This window comes from Mya arenaria, chromosome 3 (assembly GCF_026914265.1).
Source record: "Mya arenaria isolate MELC-2E11 chromosome 3, ASM2691426v1".
Lineage (NCBI taxonomy): Eukaryota > Metazoa > Mollusca > Bivalvia > Myida > Myidae > Mya > Mya arenaria.
The window spans coordinates 52597976-52620159 of NC_069124.1; the positions used below are offsets into that span (position 1 = coordinate 52597976).

The 22184-nt window shown below is 35.9% G+C and overlaps 2 protein-coding genes across 3 annotated transcripts; both read right to left on the bottom strand.

Annotated features, from left to right (window-relative positions):
* Positions 1-1101: 1101 nt before the first annotated feature.
* Positions 1102-6944, bottom strand: LOC128227084 (uncharacterized). 2 transcript variants are annotated; one of them, XM_052937283.1, is made up of 9 exons: positions 6814-6944; positions 4983-5212; positions 3962-4003; positions 3762-3833; positions 3435-3530; positions 3088-3289; positions 2807-2881; positions 2362-2448; positions 1103-2175 (listed from the first exon to the last, which is right to left on the bottom strand). In XM_052937283.1, the coding sequence occupies exons 2-9, from the start codon at positions 5183-5185 to the stop codon at positions 1804-1806; spliced, it is 1149 nt and encodes a 382-aa protein (XP_052793243.1). In that variant the 5' UTR covers positions 5186-5212; positions 6814-6944; the 3' UTR covers positions 1103-1803. The 2 variants fall into 2 exon arrangements, with proteins under 2 accessions (XP_052793244.1, XP_052793243.1); XM_052937284.1 differs by lacking the exon at positions 3962-4003 and having other exon boundaries at positions 1102-2175.
* A 3782-nt stretch (positions 6945-10726) lies between these two features.
* Positions 10727-16604, bottom strand: LOC128229415 (anhydro-N-acetylmuramic acid kinase-like). The gene is made up of 2 exons (XM_052941326.1): positions 14963-16604; positions 10727-12011 (listed from the first exon to the last, which is right to left on the bottom strand). Exons 1-2 carry the CDS (start codon positions 15707-15709, stop codon positions 11613-11615), a joined length of 1146 nt encoding a protein of 381 aa, XP_052797286.1. The 5' UTR covers positions 15710-16604; the 3' UTR covers positions 10727-11612.
* Positions 16605-22184: the final 5580 nt, after the last annotated feature.

The window sequence follows — 22184 nt, forward strand, 5'->3', positions numbered from 1 at the left end:
TCCAATCTGATCAAGGAAGTTGTTTATTTAGGTTAAGCGGTGTACTCGCTTACAGATAAAGTAATATCATTACATATCTCTTTTGCGGATGAGAGTCGGACGCATCTGGCGTGCGCCCCTATCTTAAATGCCATGTCTGAAACAAATTCATGTTAAACTCTTGGAAAAAAGTATCATAACACTTCACAATTGACCATAATGTCCAGAAACGTATATATGTATGGGAGTCATAAATCACCACTGTGTCGAACATTTCAAATTGATTTATATCAAAGCGTTCATTAGCATTTTAAAGTATGCAAAACGATCGGTTATAGCACATTAAATGCACGTTTCATGCACATACCTGCTTTCTGACTGTTTTGGTCATTAAACAAATGTTAAACATTGAAAGTTAAACACACCAGAGACCACTTTGACAAAAACCAAAGAGCTGAAAACACGGGGGTACTGAATGGGTATTTTTAATTTAAATAGCAGCAATTTGTTCCTAAATTACAGCTATAAATATCCGATACCCAATAAAGGTCTTTTTAGAATGTTTTATAGAACAATCGTTCAAATTAAACAAGGAGAGATTAAAACGTTTTATTGTTTGTATCCCGTTTACGATCATGATTTTCTGCATTTCGGCTCATTACTTCTTTTCCTTAAAATAAGTTTTTGTCATTTTTCGTAAGTGTTTTTTCAACCCAAACCTTGTCTGGCTTTGGTCCACATCTTCGCAAATCGTTCACTGTGAGATTATCGTTCACTGTGAGATGTTCACTGTGAGATTATCGTTCACTGTGAGATTATCGTTCACTGTGAGATTACGCGCGAATGTGGATCGGATGAATATGCCGGGATAAACAGATTGAATAGATGCAACAGCTTGTTTTTATGCATGCGGATAGCGTGCAAATGGAATAAAGGACATATATTTCATCTCATTTTTTTCCATTTTGATAATGACTGATTCTCCTCAAACCAATATTTTGAAAATAGAAGCTTTTCAGATTTTCAAACTTTGGGCGTTAAAGTGAAAGACAAACACAATTTGACGTTTCTTCTGAAACTGATGCGTAAGCTGCAGTGGTCTGATTTTAACTTCTAGCCACATTCAAAAACAAAGGTTTTAAAGTGACACTCTTATTCAAAATCAATATATACACATGTATAACAAACATCAATTTTGACTGATAAACCTTTTAACTACGCACTAAATAATTGATAACTGATAACATGATTGTAATCGTGTATTCAATAGCATGAAGCGCAAAAGTATTAAATGATTGGTGAAAGCTAAAAGATTAACCCACTTTAATATCTATTTTTTCAAAATGTTTATCATGTTTTCTTTTGCTTTGGTTTCTAATTTTTGTTTTGCTTTGGCTTTCCGTTTGTAGATAAGCTGTTTGCCTTATTGTCATCCTCCGTTTACGTATTTCGATTTCTTGACTGGTGTTTGACTGGAGGTTATAGGAATGAGCTCTGGAGAATTGGATTCCTTTACTTTAACAATTTAGTCACCTGGTGTGTTCGAAGACAACGATTCTTTGTCACTGACTGGATAATCTTGCATTTTAATGTTTGATATCCATTTAATGCCTGTTTTTGTTGATATTCCAGGATAAATTGTAATTTTGCTTCTTTTTTATGTTATTTGTGACATCTTCCCTTCGGCTTCAAGGCATGTTTCGATGACATGTTCCTTCGCCATAATCATTTAGGTATCACCTCTATTACTTGTAGCGAGTGGCTCCTTATTTTGACAGTGCTTGTGCATTGCATGTTATAAATGTGTAGCTTCTTCGACGTATTTCATAACTTCGTTGATGTTACATCCGTTTGAGTTTCTGTTAGTACCGTCGTCTGCGCTGACGTCATGTGTTCGTTTTCACTCACCATCTCTGTCTGTCCTTGTGCAACTCCTTTCACCAAAATGTTTCCACCTTCAGTAAGGTACAACACAGGCCAAACAATGTAATCAATGGTTTTCCCGGATATAGTATAAATCCTATATATGCTGGTGTCAAGAATCTCCCCTCTTTTATCGATGTTCTTATCTACGTACACAGGCGGGTCTTGAACAGCCATCAACCAGCAGATTGTTATGCATTTTTCAAAGAACGGTTTGAGACATTTTCTTTGTTCTTTTGTTTCAAATTGTTTCTTGATAGTTGGTCGTAGCTCCTGGAAAGAAAGTTCAAAGGGGTTATGTAACGTTATAAAAATATTTAACGCACAATATACACAAACCATTGCCTTGATACAGTTTTAGATTTCCAACGTGATTCCGTCTCTTAATAAACTTAGGTCTCAATACAAATTGTTCACATTTTAACTCTACATGTACGCGCTTAAGCGTGAAATGTATACCTTTCTGAATTCTTTAACTGCAGTTTCATAATGCTTCTTACGATTGTCTTTCATCTGTTTGACAAGTTGGGTAGATGGCTCAGGCATCTGTAATTTGTAAAAGGCTACATAAGTCTATCCACTTACCAGCATTATAAGGTAATGCTTTAACCTTTTCTGGCACGAATAATCTCGTAAGATAATACTTTTCCTTAAATAAAAAATATTATTAGAGGCTCCATTTATTCGTGTTAGATGGGGCGTAAGTTTAAAACTTGAAGAGCATAAGTTTAATCCTCTTGAATTTGCAGGGCTTGTCTGGATATGATCATGATTACATTATTTGGTACCAAATCTTATACATAAATCAATTATATACGTCTTTTTTGTGACCATTAATTGATATTACCAAACACAAATAACGAATGACAGGTGAGTCAACATTTCATTCGCTGATGAATATTACCTGGAATAGTTTCAAAACTGTGTTTAACTCGTTCAAATCAGCGTCAGCCTTTTGTCTACATTGAACATAAATATCCTGAAAACAAAATGTTTGTATGCTTTAATTTTCATTCAGAGATATCGGGTGGTTCAAATTCTAGGCAACGTGATATGATTTTAAATACGAGTTTTACAAAGGTAGCCAGCGTGGCTTATGACCAGATCTTATTTTCGCTCACTTAATTTGATTAGTAAATTGTTTCATTTATAGATGAATAGTAATCACAGTGTATAGCATTTTACCACAAATATCTTTAACAAGTTCTTGCATGCATCTTGTTTTTCTTGTGTGTCCTTCTCGGTAAGTACATCGTATGCTTCTGTCCATTCATTGTCGTAGAGTTCCGAAAACATTTCGGCAAGCTTTGTTGGTCTATTTGGATCGCTAAGATCGGTGATGTCGGGGTTGTTGTCTGACATTTTTGCTCCAAGTGCTGCACTCAGTCTGAAACCGCATATGCATATACCAATCATAATAATGTCATATATTCATTTTGTTTTATAATTGTATTGTTTAGAATTGTATTGATATTGCGACATGTTGTTTATTTGTGAGAAATTGTAGGTTTATGTTTAAAAACATACCACACCTATTCAATAGTGACTGGTTTTCTTCCGTAAGTCTTTGAACTGTTGAATGTAGATCTGCTATTTGCGTCCTGCATTGACATATTTCCGATTCTGGCCTGCATGAAAAAAATGGAGGGATACCGGATACAGTGTCACAGCATTAAAATAATCAACTTGTTAAAAAATCGTCAATTCAACCTGAGATTGCCAATTAAAAACCATTCAGTCAAATACGTTTGTCTTTAAAAATTTGACATAAACATGATGCCTAGTCATCTAAAATAATTCAAGATATTTATAACTTTACAGGACGACAAAGAAAACATGATTGCGTATAATGATCTTACCTTTTACCTTTCTTTTTCTTGTTTTTCAATAATTTATTCGGTACAGTAGTGATCTCGTTTTTGCCCTCATCTCTAATTGGAAATGTTAAAAAAAATAAGATCATTTAATGGTGTGATTTTGCAAATGAATAATGCATGTATGTTTCAATAACCATAGCATTTGTTATTGGACATTACATAACATGCAGCTAGATACATACATTGTTATGTGCATCTCTGACGAGCTTGTTGGCCTGGACGTTCTAAAAATAGATAAATTTACACATTTCTTTCAAATGATAGTGTCATTCCTTTCCGGTCTGCATTAATAATAAAGGGGTGCATCATATTGTGTTACAACTTATTATGTCGAGCCTTAAAATATAAAACGTCAATTCAACGTAATATTAAAAATCAAAATCAAAATATTCATACTGTTAAAAACATTATTTTTTCACGACGATGTGATTTAGTTAGTTAAAATAGGTTTCATTCCATTTACAATATTTATAGCATGACAGAAAAAAGGCCATCAACTGATTGGCGAGCTACTAACATCTACGGGGTTTAGACTAGCAACTAGAATTCTAGAGATGTTATACAGGAATCTACTGAATGACGAGATACTAACATCTACACAGTTTAGACAAGTATGCTAGAGTTCCAAAAACGTATTAATGAGTGGCGAGCAACTTACATCTACACAGTTTAGACAAGTATGCTAGAGTTCCAAAAACGTATTAATGAGTGGCGAGCAACTCACATCTACACAGTTTAGACAAGTATGCTAGAGTTCCAAAAACGTATTAATGAGTGGCGAGCAACTCACATCTACACAGTTTAGACAAGTATGCTAGAGTTCCAAAAACTTAATACTGAATGGTTAGCAACTAACATATACAGAGCTTAGATTAGAGTACTAGGATTCTAGATATGTTATATAGGGATCTACTGAGTGGCGAGCAACTAACATCTACAGAGCTTAAACAGGTATGCTAGAGTTCCAGAAACGTAATACTGAGTGGCGAGCAACAAACATCTAGTACTAGGATTCAAGATATCTAATATCGGGATCCACTGAGTGGCAAACTACAAACATCTACAGAATTTAGAACATCAAAATAGGTTTCAAGACATCGGTCATTCAGTTGTTTGCTTAAATTACGGAAAACATATCGCCAAATTATATTTCGATTCCGTCATCTCCCTGTTTCACAGAATGGTATATAGATAGTTACTAACCTATTTGCCGAGCCAGTGCGTCTAGTCTCCTCGTTAGGTGAAATTCCTTTCAGGCTACTAACCGCGTTTGGGTCGATATTTACTGAGTTGATGCTTCTACCCACATATCCTGCGGGCTCATCAGATTCATTACTGCCTGGTTTGCCAGTGTTCTTGTTTTGTTCTCTGGGACCGACATTAGCACGAGAAAAACAGTTGCCCATTATGAAAACTGGAAATGTCAAACTGACCTGTAAACAAGTAATTGAATTGTTTGTGTCAAAAATGTTTTGCAACTGAAATTACATTTATTCTAGTGACAATTTTGGTCATTCATTGTGCGAATGTCATACGGCTTACTGAAGGTGTCATAGAGTTTAAACATTCGCTACAGTCTATAAAAACAAAACAAATCAAATTGGAAACCATGTTTTCACTTCACTTTTATCCATTTAAGTAAATTATAATTCAGTGTGCGTCTTGTTACTAAAACAGTTAAGACTTAATTTTAATGTTCATGCTATAAACAGTCAAGTACAATGTATTTGTTTTCATATTATTTTCAAAGTATAGAAGAAGTAGAAGAAGAAGAAGAAAAAGAAGAAAGTTTTTTTCAAAAAAAATATTATTTACAATTATAAAATTATCAATACAACACACTACACATTTGAAATAGGCCAATATGATCAAATTAATGTTATACAATAGCTTATATATGCATGTATGATGGAGCGTATTTATAAATAGGTTTATCTATATCACAATGTTAACATATCTGTATCTGTATAATTCAATATACTTTTCTTAATATATCAGCTATGAAATCTTTCTCTGTTGTATGCCTATTATAGGTTTTACTTACGTTGAAAAATCATAAATTATCCAATTAAGGGCAAATGACAAATGATCAAAATTAAGAAATACCTGTTCGTAAATAAAATAAAATAAATTATTAAACAAATAGACATATCACAAGACAGCAGCTTTATCTCAATTGAGTATACCAATCTGATAATAATATGATGTTCATGACTATTAATAGTGAATAAACATGTTATGCACCAGTCAATTGTAACCACGCCCCCCCCCCCCAAGGTCCGGGGAATAGCGGGAACGAACAGATGGTAAAATCCCCGCCAAATGCCCCCGCACCCCAGGGACCCTAGGTAAGGCCCATTCCCCGCTATATTTAAAGAGAAGACAAAACCACCGCATTCACCCGGCACTGCGGGGCCACCTGAAAGGTAAAAACACGGCCCATTTCCCCGGCTATTCCCGTATGCCCCCGGACCTGGGGGCCGTGGTTACAATTGACTGGTGCATTACTAAAATGGTTATATATTTTGGTCAACCAGCATGAAGGCAACTTAGGTATCCCTTAATTGACCTGGATTTGGGTATGTGACTTTCTTATTTCAAAAGCATTAAATATAAATACAGCTAATTTCCTCACAACATTTGCGTTTCTGGATTTTAAGAACTGAATAGTTTTAAACATACTTGGTCTTTATATATATAGTATCTCTTGATGTATTGAATTCGTATATCATTATACAATATGCACTCAAATAACAAATGGTATTCGTGTTCTAACTTATTACATGTAGCGCATAACCGTTCTTCTCTTGGTACGTTTCTCCATCGACCAGTCTTAATACCAAGCCGGGGTCAAGACGAACGTAACTTTGTAAGTGCTATTCTTTGCTTCTCAATAGTACCGTTCAGTTCAAATTCAGCTTAAATTTCTCAGTTAAAATACTACGGTCAAGATCTTCTCTGGTATCCACTGGAATTCGTCCTCCACAAGATAGAGACGTACAGTGCCAAAGAAAACAAAGCAAATGGAACTCACCTCAGTTTGTTGAGAAGAGAACTTAAAGAACTGTTGACTTGTCCATCACGATATGCGCTAATAATACTTAACAACGCAAGCGGAAGTATAATCAAAGGTATACATAATAAGAAATAACAGAGATATCGAAAGAGGAAGTTAAAAAGGAAATCTATATATGACCTGATTTTCTACCGTCTGTTCATTATCTTTAATTGTTGAGTTAACGTTGCTGGCTTTTTAAAAAAAAAATCGATTTCGTGCACTGGCTTTCAACCGTCTGTTCAATATCTTTAATTGCGCAAAGGCACAGTATAAACGTTGCTGGCTTTATTTTAATTCGTGTTTGTACATGACGCCTATATAAGGGCACGATATACATGAAATGTTTGTTATGTAAAACACTCGTCCTAGCTTAATGTAAGCGAAGGGAGTGAACTACTTTGGACATTGTGTTGTTTATGAATCATGATTAATTTTCCTTCATAGACGTATTAATGTTTATACAATAGTCAACGTTCTGCAACTATTTAGAAACTACGAATGCACATATGATGCATGTTCAATTAAATGTTTAAATCTTTGTATCACTATACAACACCATAATAGGTATCATGAGTATTGGGGTATCCATCAAGTTGGGGTTTTTGTATTTGAATCGTTGTGTGAAGTTTTGAATCTTTCATCCAATCTTTACAATGTCCCCGTTGCAAAGAACACCACTGCACCACTGCAACTGATGCTGTAATATTCACGATCATTTGATAGGAATGAACTCCTGCTTTGGTGTCATAAAATCTGGGCTACATTTAGTGGCATTTAACCTAAAATTATATATACTATTTCGAGATATTCTGACATTTTTAAACAGCAGTTAATTATTCATAGTTAGTTTATGCTAGATCGTTGGTAGGAGTGACCTCTTAGATAAATCTGAATAAATAGATAGGTTAAATGTTTTGAAGCATTATAAATGGAATTCAACAACGGTGCTGTTTTCCGCACACAGTGCTTTGAACGGGTAGAGAATCATAATTCAACGCTAACTCAAACCCTCTGAGCATGCGTGTTTTCCGTACTTAGCGAGTGATTTTCAAGGGGGGTGGGGGACATCATTCGATCGCTGATTTTTTTATTATTATTATCTTTGCTATTTCATTGTTTACTTTCTCCACTCTTGATAGTTGATACTGAACTTCAAAAACCCATAAAGTAAATGTCCAACCCCCCGTGCGTCTTTATGAAATCAATACAACTCTTAAGTGATGCGTTAGAACTTTGATTAAGTAAAGAGGCAAGATATTTGGCCAGACAAAAGGGCTGATCAAACATACATTTAAAGAGATAAATTATACGTCTGCTGAACGTTTGATTGTTCTAAAATATTTCAGCAGAAAAACGTACGAAATATATGTACAGTATATGATTAAGTAAAACATTTCATGATTTGCGTTAATGGATATTTCTGTAAACATCGTCGATGAATCCTGTCGACCGTATATTGGACTAAATGTCGCTATGTTCCGATAACACCCCACCCCAAACTCCCACCCCGCCCCACACACACACGCACGCACGCACGCAATAACACCCACCCACCCACACACACACACACACACACATATATATACATACAAAAGCAACAACAACAACAGCAACAACAACACCAACAATTCCGAATCTCAAATTAAGCTTTATCAATATGTCATTTCCAAATTGAATGATTTTTTTTCAATGCATTTGTATTATACATTTAGTGTCTGAGTCTTCATTCCTAATTTCTTACATCCACAAGCGAAAGAAATTCCTATTCAACGGGTATTCATTTAATCATATTTTATTGTTCTCTTTCATACACATCAAGACAAACAAATTATATTTAACCTTAAAAATCACATAAAAAGAACCAGTGGATTTGGCTAAAAAATAACGACATTAGATTCAGCATATGCCGGTGGTTGTATCCAGTGTGCAACTTATGTTTACCTTAGGGTCATACATCATTGACTACATTCACACTATTAGTAAATTATTTATAACAAGTAATCCGATTAGCTACATCGTTGTTTGATCCAATTAAGACCAGTAATGAATACAAGCCCTGAACGATATGTAATGACAATAACGTTTTTGTTTGAAACCTTTTTGCTAGACGCAGCACTAATCAAGTAACGACGCACAGACAGGACTCTCGCTAGCTCAAATCCTAATACCATTCGGAAAACCTCGGCCGATTTCTATCGAAACAACCTCGGATGTATATGGACGGTTTTCATTGTCAGAAATCGGTACACTCTAACTACGCTGCAAGTAGATCGCGCGGTAATCTCAATTTAGCAATTAAACTTAATGACTTAACTCTTGGTAATCTTTATTATGTTTGCATTATATTAACATGATTCACTGGTTATCAATTTGAATTTAGATAAACATATACAAGCTTAAACACTTCATTTAATTAATGATATAATTCAAAATATTACGAACTACTTCTACTGATGTACCGGCATACATCCAAAGTTGTTTCGATAGAAAATGGCCGAGGAGTTCCGAATGATCCCTATACCAAACTGATCATCGTGTCTGTAAATATTTTGATTGCCCCTGTAGTTTCCATTGTATCGTTGGTATGAGTGAGTGACAACTATTTTACCGTCAATTCATTTATAGATAATAAATAACGCATGTGCTCATTTTACATAAAAATAAACATCATAACTTTATTGTCATTGTATAGAGGGTTTAAAATAGTTGAAGTGATGTATGACCGTATTTAAAACCGCGGCTTACAATCATTATAAATACGTGCAGTACTGCAAGTACTCGCGCTAGTTTAAGTACGAGGCTTGCTGGGATATTGATATAGTTTGGCCAAATTATTGATTCTGAAAGAAACCATAAATTTATTGAAGTGTTATATAACTTCATATCAAATATCCATTTGATGGATAATGCATTAATGTGCCACTCTTGTAGAGATCCTCTACAAGAATAGCGAATGATGTTTATTAGCTGTTACTAATATTCATTTTCTTAACAACCATAAACAACCTAAAACAAAGTAAAAAGAATATCCCCAGACACCTGTTAGACACATAAATGGTTAAATTTATTGTTGGGTATTTAACTGAAATGTGTAAGGCATATTTGTTGCACAAAAACTAATACCGGTAAACATTGCTATGAAGTTTCATTGTTGTAGGTGCTATCTGTGCTACAGGATTTTCTAGAACATTTTAAACTTAGTCAAGGATTATAACTCTAATTTGCCCGAGTGAAATGACGCAACAATGGCTGGTGCACAACAGCACATGCTGACCAACATGCCCATGAAGTTTCGTGGATGTATGTGCATTATTGTTTGTACTATATGCTACACAACAAAAAACAGACCATTCTTTTCTCAGTCAAAGGTCATAAAAATGTTTGCCCAATTGATATATGACATCAATTTGCTAGTGCACAACAGCCCATACTAATTGACATACCTTTTAAGTTTCGTGAGTGTATGTGCAATAATGTGATGCTACATGCTACACGAAGGTTCTCAGACCATTCAAAAATCTTGTTTGCCGAATGGATATGTGAGAGAAATGGCAGGTGCCCAATAACCAATGTCAACTTTCATACCTAGGAGGTCTCGTGGTTGTAAGTCAACTACCTATTGAGCACTATACGACACAATATGTTTGGAACGCGACAGGACGCGCCGCGCCGCAGGGACCGTAACTCCTTTATAGCCCCATCTATCTAGGGCTATACTATCAGTCCACGTGTACCAGGGTTGAGAAAAATTGATGTGATTTGTGTATATTAAGAAATTTCGTTAGTTTCGTAAAAAGGCAAAAATCATTCTGGGGTACCCCTTCTTCGAGGCATAATGGCTGGCTAGCTGTTAAAGAAACTTGACTTCATGCACTCAACAATGTTGAGGGATCTCTCACGATATGTTTTGTAATCATTTAATACGCAGTAATACGTAGCCATACCTGTACATACACATATGTAGTGGTTGGTTTAATATATTTCATCATGATTAAATGCCAAAGACATAATGTTTCAAGGACTTTACACCAATAACATTGAAGAAACGCTGACACAATCACTTGTTCAACACATGGTTACTTATCACCTTGACATGTTAATCTCCAGTTAGTCTGATGTGTCGCATGTTTGCATTACTTCATAAAGGTCAGTGATCGAGCGGTAAATGTTGAAAGTCGAATGTACATTTAGACAAACTCACACTGTGCGTTGTGATGATTGGCATTGCAAGGTTACTGAACAAACAAACAGAAAAACAGTCTGGCAAAAACAAATTGCGCAGTTGATGTTTATGATTTCTTTTTCATGCATAATGCTCGTGTCATCTATATTGCGGTATATTACGCCTCCAACATAAATGACGAATTGCCAATAGTCTAGGACTGGTCACGTGGTGACCCCATATTTTTGCATGTTACCAAATTTATATCGTACCAAAATGGCGTCTATTTTCCGATTTCGATGAATTGATGAAACATATAAACATGTAAACGGGTTGTCGACGTGATATATACGTTACGGGGTTAGTAGGTGGCCCGATATGGGATATACGGGGCGCAGGGAACCATGTTCTTGTTCGAGCTTCACTCTCACCCGATATAATTTCCATTGCCCCGTATATCCCATGTCAGGTCACCTACGAACCCTGTAATTTATAATAAACTAACAGATGCGACCTTGGCAGCAATAATACTAGAATGCCTTTACAACCACAACTCGGCAGGACACTGAACACCCGCTTTAAATCATTTAGTCAATTTAGCAATGTCAACAATTCAGTGTAATAAACTAATATGCTTGGCACTTCCACTTGACAGCGGTCTGTGAATGCTGCCAGATACCGAGTCCTGGCGGGCGCCTGTAGTCTCGCTGAACACATTGTCTTCACCGAGCAAGCAGCGCATGCCAAGGAACGCGAAAATCAGAGCCTCTTTGAAATTAATCGTTTCTTCGTCGACTTGCTCGATTTCGAAGCCTTGCGCATCCAGATATTGGCCAATCAGTTCAACAAGGTATTTGTTCAACGCCCCTCCTCCCGTTATCAGGACTGTCCTATTCGGATGGTGGGAAGTTGTTGCTATGGATGGCTTGGCCTCGAAGCAAGCATCTGCTACCATGGACGCAACGTGCTCTGTGCATGTTCGCAAGAGGTTTTCGACTTTGTATTTGTTGCACTGAAACAGGTAAGGCAAGTTTTAAAGAACAAAAGTAGAATATATATTCTCAATAAATGCAATCCAAATACATCAATATGTCTCTGTATTGTGTAAGAGGCTCCGAATGAAACAAACTCATAATCATATATTAGCGTGTCAAGATACGTTTGTGAATGCATTTTTACTTTAAAGCTGCACTCTCACTGAGTTACCGTTTTGGCAACTTTTTTTTATTCTATTGTCTTGGAATAAGCCCATTTTTGCGTAAATATCTACAAACCATTGATATCACACTGCTAACAAAAGATCAGATTGCAGATTTTTTATATTTCCGTTCGAAAATTATGTTTTATATTTTATGGCTAAACGCGTTACTAATGGTTTAAGAAAAATGCATAAAACATCAATTAATGAACATAAATATGAACATCTGCGATCTAATTTTTGTCAGCAGTCTTATATCACTGGTTTCCATGCATTTTCGCATAAATTGGCTTGGCTCGTTCCCAGACAAAAAAAAAGTTGTCAAAACGATCAATCTTTGAGAGTGCACCTTGAAAGTACTCATGTTTTTGGAACGAAAAAAAGGTTAACCGGTAATGCATCTGAAACACTTATTTAAGCATTATGTAACTCTTTTATATCATAATTTCAGAAAAAAAATACAGTTATAGTATAAAAATGTATTCTGGTTGAAGTGGGGTTCGAACCCACGCCAGTAAAGTCAAGATTTTTTCTATAAAAAAAAACGACGCATAAACCACAAGCCCACGGGGACAAAAGTGGCTGATATTATGACCTCTTAACAATACATTGATAACATCACATTATTATGTCAATCGACCAATCACGCAACAACATAAGGTGAGTATTAGTGTTGTTAACGCTAATGAAAATTGTGGTCATCAAAGACGATATTTGAGCAAATATCAGCATTTGCAAAAGTGTTCCAGCTTTTGGTAATTTTGTTTCAACACTCTCAATGAACTGTCATACTTGATTTTGTCATACAAAAAAGTGCATTTAAAAAAACATGAGCGAGTAGCTTTAAACATAAGTGCTTAGTGAGTAATCCTCAATGATGTTTACCAAAACCCGCCGTGTGAAATTATATTTACTAAATACGTAAACATTTGGTTCTCTTTCTTTAATTCATTTATCATGTTCAAAAATGTAGAAACACAAACGAAAGTATTGTAACTTAAATTGTGTAAGACGTAAACAAACAAAGGTTTTGCAAAGATTAAGGTCAATGACATACTAAATCTCATTTCGCAATTTGCGTATCGCTATCGTCAAACTTGTTTCATCTGGTTATGTTTCGACCGATATGTAGGGGATCTGGCACACATCACAGCGTTTATCACTTATTTTTTAAATTTTATTCTCTAAAACGAGAACCAAATTGCAAACCAATGGATCCATGCATATGTGATTGGAATTGAGGTGTTGATTTTTCTTCGTCAGATAGACTAACTGCAACTTTACAAAACGTTTTACGTATTAATACACTCATGTATACTAGTGTTGTTCCGATGATCGATATAATAATCGAAAATCAATTGAAAATCGATTATTGATTTTTATTTTATTTTTAAACAGATATCTCAAAATATGAAATGCAGAAATAATTTAAAGTTACTAAATGCAAATAGTGAAGTTTATACAGCATGGAGATAATCGATTTCAATCTCCGATAATCGATGTTAAAATTTGGTCCGATTCCAAACTTCTGCATACTTTTAGCAGAGAATCATTTCAGTAATAAAAATTACGACATTGATATCGTTTGAGTACTGAATAATTTGATGCATATATATTATATATAATACGTGCATTATACACAAACGCTTTGTGACTAGAATATTTGGTAGGATTTATTAAACTGAAGTAGCTGATCCTTTATTTTAGGATTAGCTACATTAAGAGCACTCGTATGTGTACTTTGCATCATTGGCGTAGCTTCAGATAGGGATTGTAGGCCCGTGTCTACACATGATTTCAAAAAAAAATGGTATTATTGAAAGGTTGAACACTAAAACTGAAGGTAAAAGGTATATGATTTAGAGGCAAAAAGTATAACCCAGTATTTCATTTAAGTGTCCTTAATATAGTGTTTGTTTTCTTTGAGTTGTTTTTATAATTCAATTTATAATGGAAACTCATTTTTCATTTATTAAAACATTCCGGTGTGTGTGGGGGGGGGGGGTGCACATCAATTCTGGTCTAGCTACACTCCTGGCGCTGTGATAAGAGTGATTTTGAACAGTATACATTGTTTTGTGTAAGGAAACCAGCTGTGACCAAACTCATATTGTTCATCGGAAAAAATACCACTTATGTTATTGTAAACCGTTTGTAATGGAAATGCGGATTTTGTCATAGTGGTAATCTAAACTCAAAACTGCCGCGGGGACAGTTACCCAAAAACACTACTTTTAAGACATGAAATAAATCACGATTTGTCTTAAACAGGCACGTATTGCTAACATTATAAACATTTTAAGGGTGAGCGGAAATGGTATCGTATGACCATATGACTTAAATTATTTGATATGTCTGTTATAATGCAATACTTTGTGACACCAAATGTTTATGCTTGCGTAACTTTCTTATGAGTTTAAGGTGTTTAAACGTTGCAAAGGCGAATTGTTATAGCTGTCGTTTTGTTTTATGTTCATAATTTGCGTTGTCATGCTTCGCAAACAACTTAAACAACACAAAGGCCATGGCAATAAAACAACGCTTCCGGTACAGATCAGTCGTTTATAAGGTTTTGCATTCACTTTTTTGTCTCTTTTGTATTCAGTACGTGATAATAGTCTTAGAACAAAATGTATTTGTTATAACAGTTATTTTATCATATTTATCAGTTATCACATGTTAACTTATTGCATTTTATTAACTGTTATTGTGTATTTTACCTGGATATACATCAATGAATCAATCAACTATTCAATCAAACTTACATCTAATATTGGCAACACGTTCTCCTCAATATAGTCGACCCAAAGTGACTTCGGTGGGTCTTGTTGGTAGTAGGAAAGGTTCTGAAGCTTCACAAGCACTTCCGGTACCATGTCACCTGAACGCGCCAGATCACCGTCCTTGTCATACTGTTGCCCGCCGCCTTTCTCCAACACCAGACTATTCAATATTCTGTTGCACGGACAAATGTCATAACCACGCATCCCTTTAATGCCAATGTTTGCAATGCCACCAAGATTGATACAGATGTCACTGTTTCTAAACAGGTATTTTTCTCCGCAGGGCACTAATGGTGCACCCTGTCCACCAATGGTTACGTCTTTGGCTCGGAAATTGCAGACGAATGGCACCTTGAGCATCGCCGCTGTAACCTCGCCGTCTCCGAGTTGGAAGGAAATGCCCTCCTGCGGCTTATGAAATACTGTATGTCCATGTGATGCCACGAACTGCACGCGTTCATTTAAACGGTGCTTTGTGATAAACGTCGACACGCATTTACCTTGAAATCGTCCGTAATCAACATGCAATCTGATCAATTCAATACCAGAAAGGTTATCTGCGTCACGCAAGCGTTCTGACCATTGCTTAGAGTAAGCAACGGTTTCGGCCGCAAGGATGCGGTAGCCCCACAGGTCAGTGAAAATATCGCCCGTAAATTCCACGCAACAAATATCCAAGCCGTCCATCGACGACCCCGACATACATCCAACACCAACAAAGGAAGCCATGACCGGGTTAATCGTTCACTTCATCAGTGTAGCAAGCCGCGCTATTTAAAAGTGAATAACAAGAATGCCCCGCAAGTAAAACGTAACGAGTAGATCACATGTTTAAACTAGTTTTGCTCACTTTAATCAGGTGTTTAACGGAAGCAAGCCTACTTTATCCCTCTCCGATTTAGCCCCTTGAATTTCATTTGTTCTCCATTTAAGACGGCATATCCAATATACTTGAAATTTAAAGCACTGATTTTTGTTCGTATTCACAAGCGTTAACACTTTTTATGCACGACTAACAGGACATAAGTTTTTTATGTATCATGCCACGTTTCTTCCAATCTCAAATATCCTTCACCTGAATAGTATTGCACAAATACTCACCGTGATTGTATGTGACATTCAGTCAAGAACATGTATACTAGTATCAGAGTATGTCGTATCTACGTATTTAATTTCGGTACTTCAAATGTCTAACTGATAAAAGTATAAAAGTATGTCAGGGTCTGTAATTCAATACGAGTGGAAGTTCTGTTTTTCCATACTCAACTAGCATAGCCACAATTATATAAAAGGCAATATGACAACGATGTAGTCGTATTTTCTTTTCTTATAGCTCGACATTATTTACTGAAACGCGTCTTAAGTATTCTTAAAATATCAGATATTCATCTTAACTTATTCCCACTGTCAAGTTTATATCCACGTCTATCTTACACTTTATTACGTTGTTGGTAATAATCCTATTCATCGACAACATGGATGAATACTTATTACGTATGAAATCACTTTTGCTACAGCGTATAATTATTATAGCAAACTTCATTTCCAGAAATTCCAGAGTGCTGACAAGTGATGAATTAATTGTGACAAACCCCCAGCTGGAACGGAGATTATGCTTGTTTTCAGTCACTAACAAAACAACATGTGTTTTGGCCTTGACGTGGCCATGAAGTATGTCAATATGAAAATATAATCAATTTATCCTACGGCAAGAGCCAGTAAAGCTCGGTTTAGAATCAATACGATCATACGTACAATGTTACAGGACAGTTTGCATGAGGCGGATCCAGGATTTGACGTAAGAGGGGGCGTAATCATTTGACTTGCACCCCTTCCTCAGAGCCAACACTTATTTGGTATAAAATGTTGGCAAGGGTATTTTGGGGCTCTCTCCGAAGAAAATTTTAAACAATTCCTAGTCGGAAGTGGTGCATTTGGGGCGTTTTACTTTTTTTCCATTAATGCAATAGAAATTATATTTAAACGATTTTTGGGGGGTCGACGGGTGCGCATCCCCGCTCCTTGCTTTGTTAGTGGTACGAGTCGGAACTGATTTCCTGGGCTGGCTTCCACTACCAACTTAGATTTAACTTCAGATTTAACTTACTAGTATTTAAGAATATATATGAATGTTTTGTTTGGAATGTAAAATGTAGGTCAGTAGACTGAATGAAATCACTGATGGGTGTCCAAGGATTAGGATAAAATAATATTGCCAATGAATTTGACCCAATCAGTATAACAGATATATATCCGATGTACATGTATAAGTGGGGATTAATATGTGCACTTTTGATGCCCAGAGACACCATATTGAAAGAGTTTAAATTTAACGTTAGGTTAATGTAACTGTCAAAGAACTAGCATAGTTTTTGGTCCCTTAAAGGGACTAGACACCACATCGTCCCAAAATCGGCAAATACATTTTTTTCACAAAACAAGCATATACTTGTCAAAACGACCCAGTAGGAGGCCGATAAAACATCACTTCACATGATAAAAATATTGTTTTGTCGCTGTCTCAGCTGAGTAAATCGGTTTAAAATTAGCGCATAATGGTTTCCCAGTATATAGACTGCATTCGGAACTCCTCGGCCATTTTATCGAAAACAACCTCGGATGTATGCCGGTATATCAGTTGAAGTAGTTCGTAAAATTTTGAATTATATCATTAATTAATTGTAGTGTTTTAGAGTTGTATTTATTGATCTAAGTTTAAATTGATTTCCATTGAATTGTATTATTGCAAACATAATTAAGAATCCCAAGAGTTAAGTCACAAATTTTAACTGCTAAATAAAATTACTACGCGATCTACTTGCGGCGGACTTAAACGTACCACTTTTTGAGTATGTAAACCGTCCAAATACATCCGAGGTTGTTTTTGAAAATAATGGCCGAGGAGCTCCGAATGTATAGACTGGTGAAATGTGTATAGTTCGCATGTGAAGGTCACGTGATTAGCTCAGATACATATACCGACGCTGTTTTTAAATTAACTGGGGTTTACGTGTAGACAACCCCAATAAAGTTGGAAAAATACGCAAAAACTACGTAAGATAAAGTTGCAATTGTATCATCTGGTGTATTGTCCCTTTAATGTACATCCTTTACATTCAGCAATACCTGGTAGCAACAGCCTTACATTATCAAAGTATTTTTATCGACAGCGACCGCATCTGCAACGACGACAGTTGACAATAATGTGAATTAAGCAATTGACCAGTGGCCATTAGTCGGTCAAACAATCAGTTGATCAATAACAGGATTGATTTATGTTTTATAAATGAATAAACACACATGGTTGTATTGCCCAATTGATTAACTAAAATCCCTCGTCAAATGATCTCAACAAGTGGCAGTAATTGCTTTGGCGACGGGTCAATTCGAAACAGACTAAACCTACGTGATTAGAAAAAGGTCTTACATAATGAAAACATTAAAAAATATGTGCTTATTTCGTTAAACCAATCTAACATATACAATATCAGTTCAATTCAAATACTGCATTACTTATGATAATTTATTCATATCTGGCTGTGATGTTTTGTCCTGAATGCATTTGCATCATTTTGCGTATATCATTATTCACGGTTTAGACATTTTGTGACAACCATAGTGATATATTAAAATATTGTGTTTTGTATAAATCAGTATATAGTATATACGTGAAAATCTTTTGGAAGGCGACTATAAATTAATTGCTAAATTTTCATCCTTGCCACGGTTAAACAGTCATCTAAGAAAAATGAAAAATAAAAAATGTCACCGCGATTTAAATAAATGGATGAAAATCTAGCAAGTATTTCTTATTGGCCTAACTGAGGTGACTCGTCTGGTAACAGTCAAGTTGACCGATCCGAAGCCAAGTTAATTGGACTGCTAAATTGCCGAAGAAGTCGCAATGTAACACATTATGTATCAGTGGATTCAATGTTCCTATTACCAGTATGGAACAAGATTTACTTTAACATCAAAGTAGAAAAGCTGTACTAGATACACCGGGTGCGTAGCTGACTGTACGCAAATACGCACATGCGTAATGTAATTTTGACAGGTCTAAGATTTTGTCAAACCAAAACCCCGAATTTTAAATAAAAGCGAAGGGGGTGAGGGGTGAAGGGGGTAATATGCTATCGTCCGTCATCGATCTGCGTAACCCCAAATTGGCCCTAGCAACGCGCACGTACACTATACACAGGGGCGTAGCTAGGGCCTTAAAAACGTGTAGGCCCGATGATTCTATGTGAGTTTTCGGACTTTTATATGCACATTACACACACTAAATTATACTTGCAATGATTACAATAAAACCAAGTAATATACTCTTCACGTACATGAAGTTTGAATAAACAACAAACTTGCCAGGGTAACAATATGTTCAAAGTGTTAGCTATTAGATTTTAATGCATTTTTTAGTTATTTAAATTTTGTCATTTTTTATTAAAGTTGTAGGACCAGGCCTACAAGGCCTATATGTAGCTACGCCACTGATACACTGCACTAATCACATAATAGTGTGTTATATGATATGTATAAGCTACTCCTAAGCAGTGAATTTACAATAATAGCTGGATTTTAGATATAGAAGTTTTTTGGGGGGGTTTTGTGTGTTTTTTATGCACGTCTTTATGCAATATGTTAGTTAAATTAAATAACAAGGTTTTCAAAGTTTTTCTTTATTATCTTTATTGAAAAAATGTTTTTTTTTATAAATTTTTGAATGACGCCACGCTATTTTGATATTCAAATCAACATTTCTAAACAAGGATAACTCATTCAATTCACCATTCGTCTTGTATGCATTTACATTTAATGCTGTACGTAATTATATAAAACAACGGAACAACATGTAGTCCACACGCTGGGGCGAATCCAGGAAATGACGTTGGAGGGGGCGTAACTTAGGGGCATAACCTTTTGACACTGCCTCTCCTTCCGAACCGAATTTAGATAGTTTAAAACGTTCTCAGCGGGGTTAGAGGTGCACCTCCAAGAGAATTTTAACCATTTCAAGTCCGAAATGAAGCATTTTGATCGTATTTTGTTGCTTTCTTCTCCGTTATTGACATAAAAATCAAACTTGGAGAATTTTATGGGAACAAGACAACAAGCAAAACACAACCATCAAAAAATGTTAAATGGTGGTGATGTATCCGCCTCGGTTCGGTCAGTAAATATTATGTAACAACTCGGTGGAATTTTAATGGGTTCTTAAACGGCCAATCTCACACACATCGGCTTGTAATCTTGTAAATATTTTATAAGGAGTGAATATATCCGTCTCAACTTTCAGGACTTAGATAATTAAAAAAGAAAGACGTTTAACAAACGGTAACTGAATAGTCTTAGATAAACCCACGCTGCTCAAAGTGCATAGTTTGCAAACGCGTTTCAGATATCTAAATCGATGTGCTGTGCATTTTCATTGATAAAAAACTAGACGAATTTAATTTGATGCGAGACATCAAGGACGCGACTCAATAGGTGATTGAAATAAACAGGGGTAACTTTAAAGATTAAATAAAATGTCTCCCTCTAACACCCGAATGAAATCCATTTAGTCATTTCGAAGTTTATCTCTGTTGGACAATACTCCCTTGTCCTTTAATGGCTGCATAACAGCTTAATTAATGTGCATAATTGCATGGCATGGTGATAAACCACAGAATTGTACCCCCTGAATCTTATCGTTGAAATTTTCGACTTGTATGCGCCAATCGTAACAACTCGGGCATCCCCGGCAAGCTTTGAAATATTCAATTATGTTGGATACTGGCCGAGGTGATCCGATTGTGGTATGCGCGATGTGAATATAAAGCGATTTTTCAAGCACAGTGCTTTCCCTTGGCGAAGGATATAACTATTTCACTGTCTGACCAGCACCCAGTCTAAATGAAAAAGACAGCCGTCTGGCTAACATTTCTTTATAAAAAAATAACATGGTACGTATCGCTTGTTTAACTAATCATTGATATCAAAGCGATTTCCTTGAAACTTAGAATAAGAAAAAAATGACTTACTGATAAGAATTTTTTTTTTTTACAGTCTCAACGTTTATCCGTAGAAACTTGTCCATTAAGAATTTAAACATTTTTATCGGACCCTTTGATAAAAAACGACACATTAATACTTTATTGATAACCTGAAGATAAGCGGCCACCATTTCAGTTAAGGCTTACTAACTGACGTTTATGAGTTCGTTCCCCGCTTGCAGTCTATGCGTTTCGGTGGAACATGGATGAGCGACTGAACTAGAGCTAGTACAGGTATGGTATTAAATAGATCAATTTCGTGAATTATGTACGGCAATTAAATTTCAGTGCATCAAGTCTCTTTTGTTTAAGGCAAGCGCTGAAAAGATCGTGATAAAGAAGTGATCATTGTAGTATAAATTTACAATTATAAAGGTCATACAAAACAGGTCAATAAACGCAGCGTTTAAGTCGTCCTCATTTAAAGCTGGATAACAAAACTCCTGACCACTATCGGTTGGCGTCACTGACCATGCCAAGCGACGCAATCCTGCGGTTCATGTATTGGTGCTGCCCTTATAAAACCAGATCATGTATGATCAAGTTATTGTTTCACTTATTTTCTCAAATATTATAACACATTCTATATGTTTGTTTTATTTAAAAAATAAATAAACACAACGGCAATATACTGGCAAGTTCATGCATGCACTTTGTTTATTTGTATGAAAGCAAAAAGACATAGGTCTGTTTTGGTTGTTTTGTGTTAATTTAATGTTGTTTCATTGTTGTTTGAGTGTTTGTTGTTGTTGTTGTTGTTGTTTGTAAAAAATACTATATTACGTTGCAATCAAATAAGGCACAAACAGTTGAGTTATGCTTCTAAAGCATAAATACGAAGTGAAAATTGCCTTCTAAGTTTGGTTGTCAATGAGATGGTTTATTGACCAGGGCGTATCCGAGGTTGAGATGGTTTATTGACCAGGGCGTATCCGAGGTTGAGATGGTTTATTGACCAGGGCGTATCCGAGGTTGAGATGGTTTATTGACCAGGGCGTATCCGAGGTTGAGATGGTTTATTGACCAGGGCGTATCCGAGGTTGAGATGGTTTATTGACCAGGGCGTATCCGAGGTTGAGATGGTTTATTGACCAGGGCGTATCGGAGGTTGAGATGGTTTATTGACCAGGGCGTATCCGAGGTTGAGATGGTTTATTGACCAGGGCGTA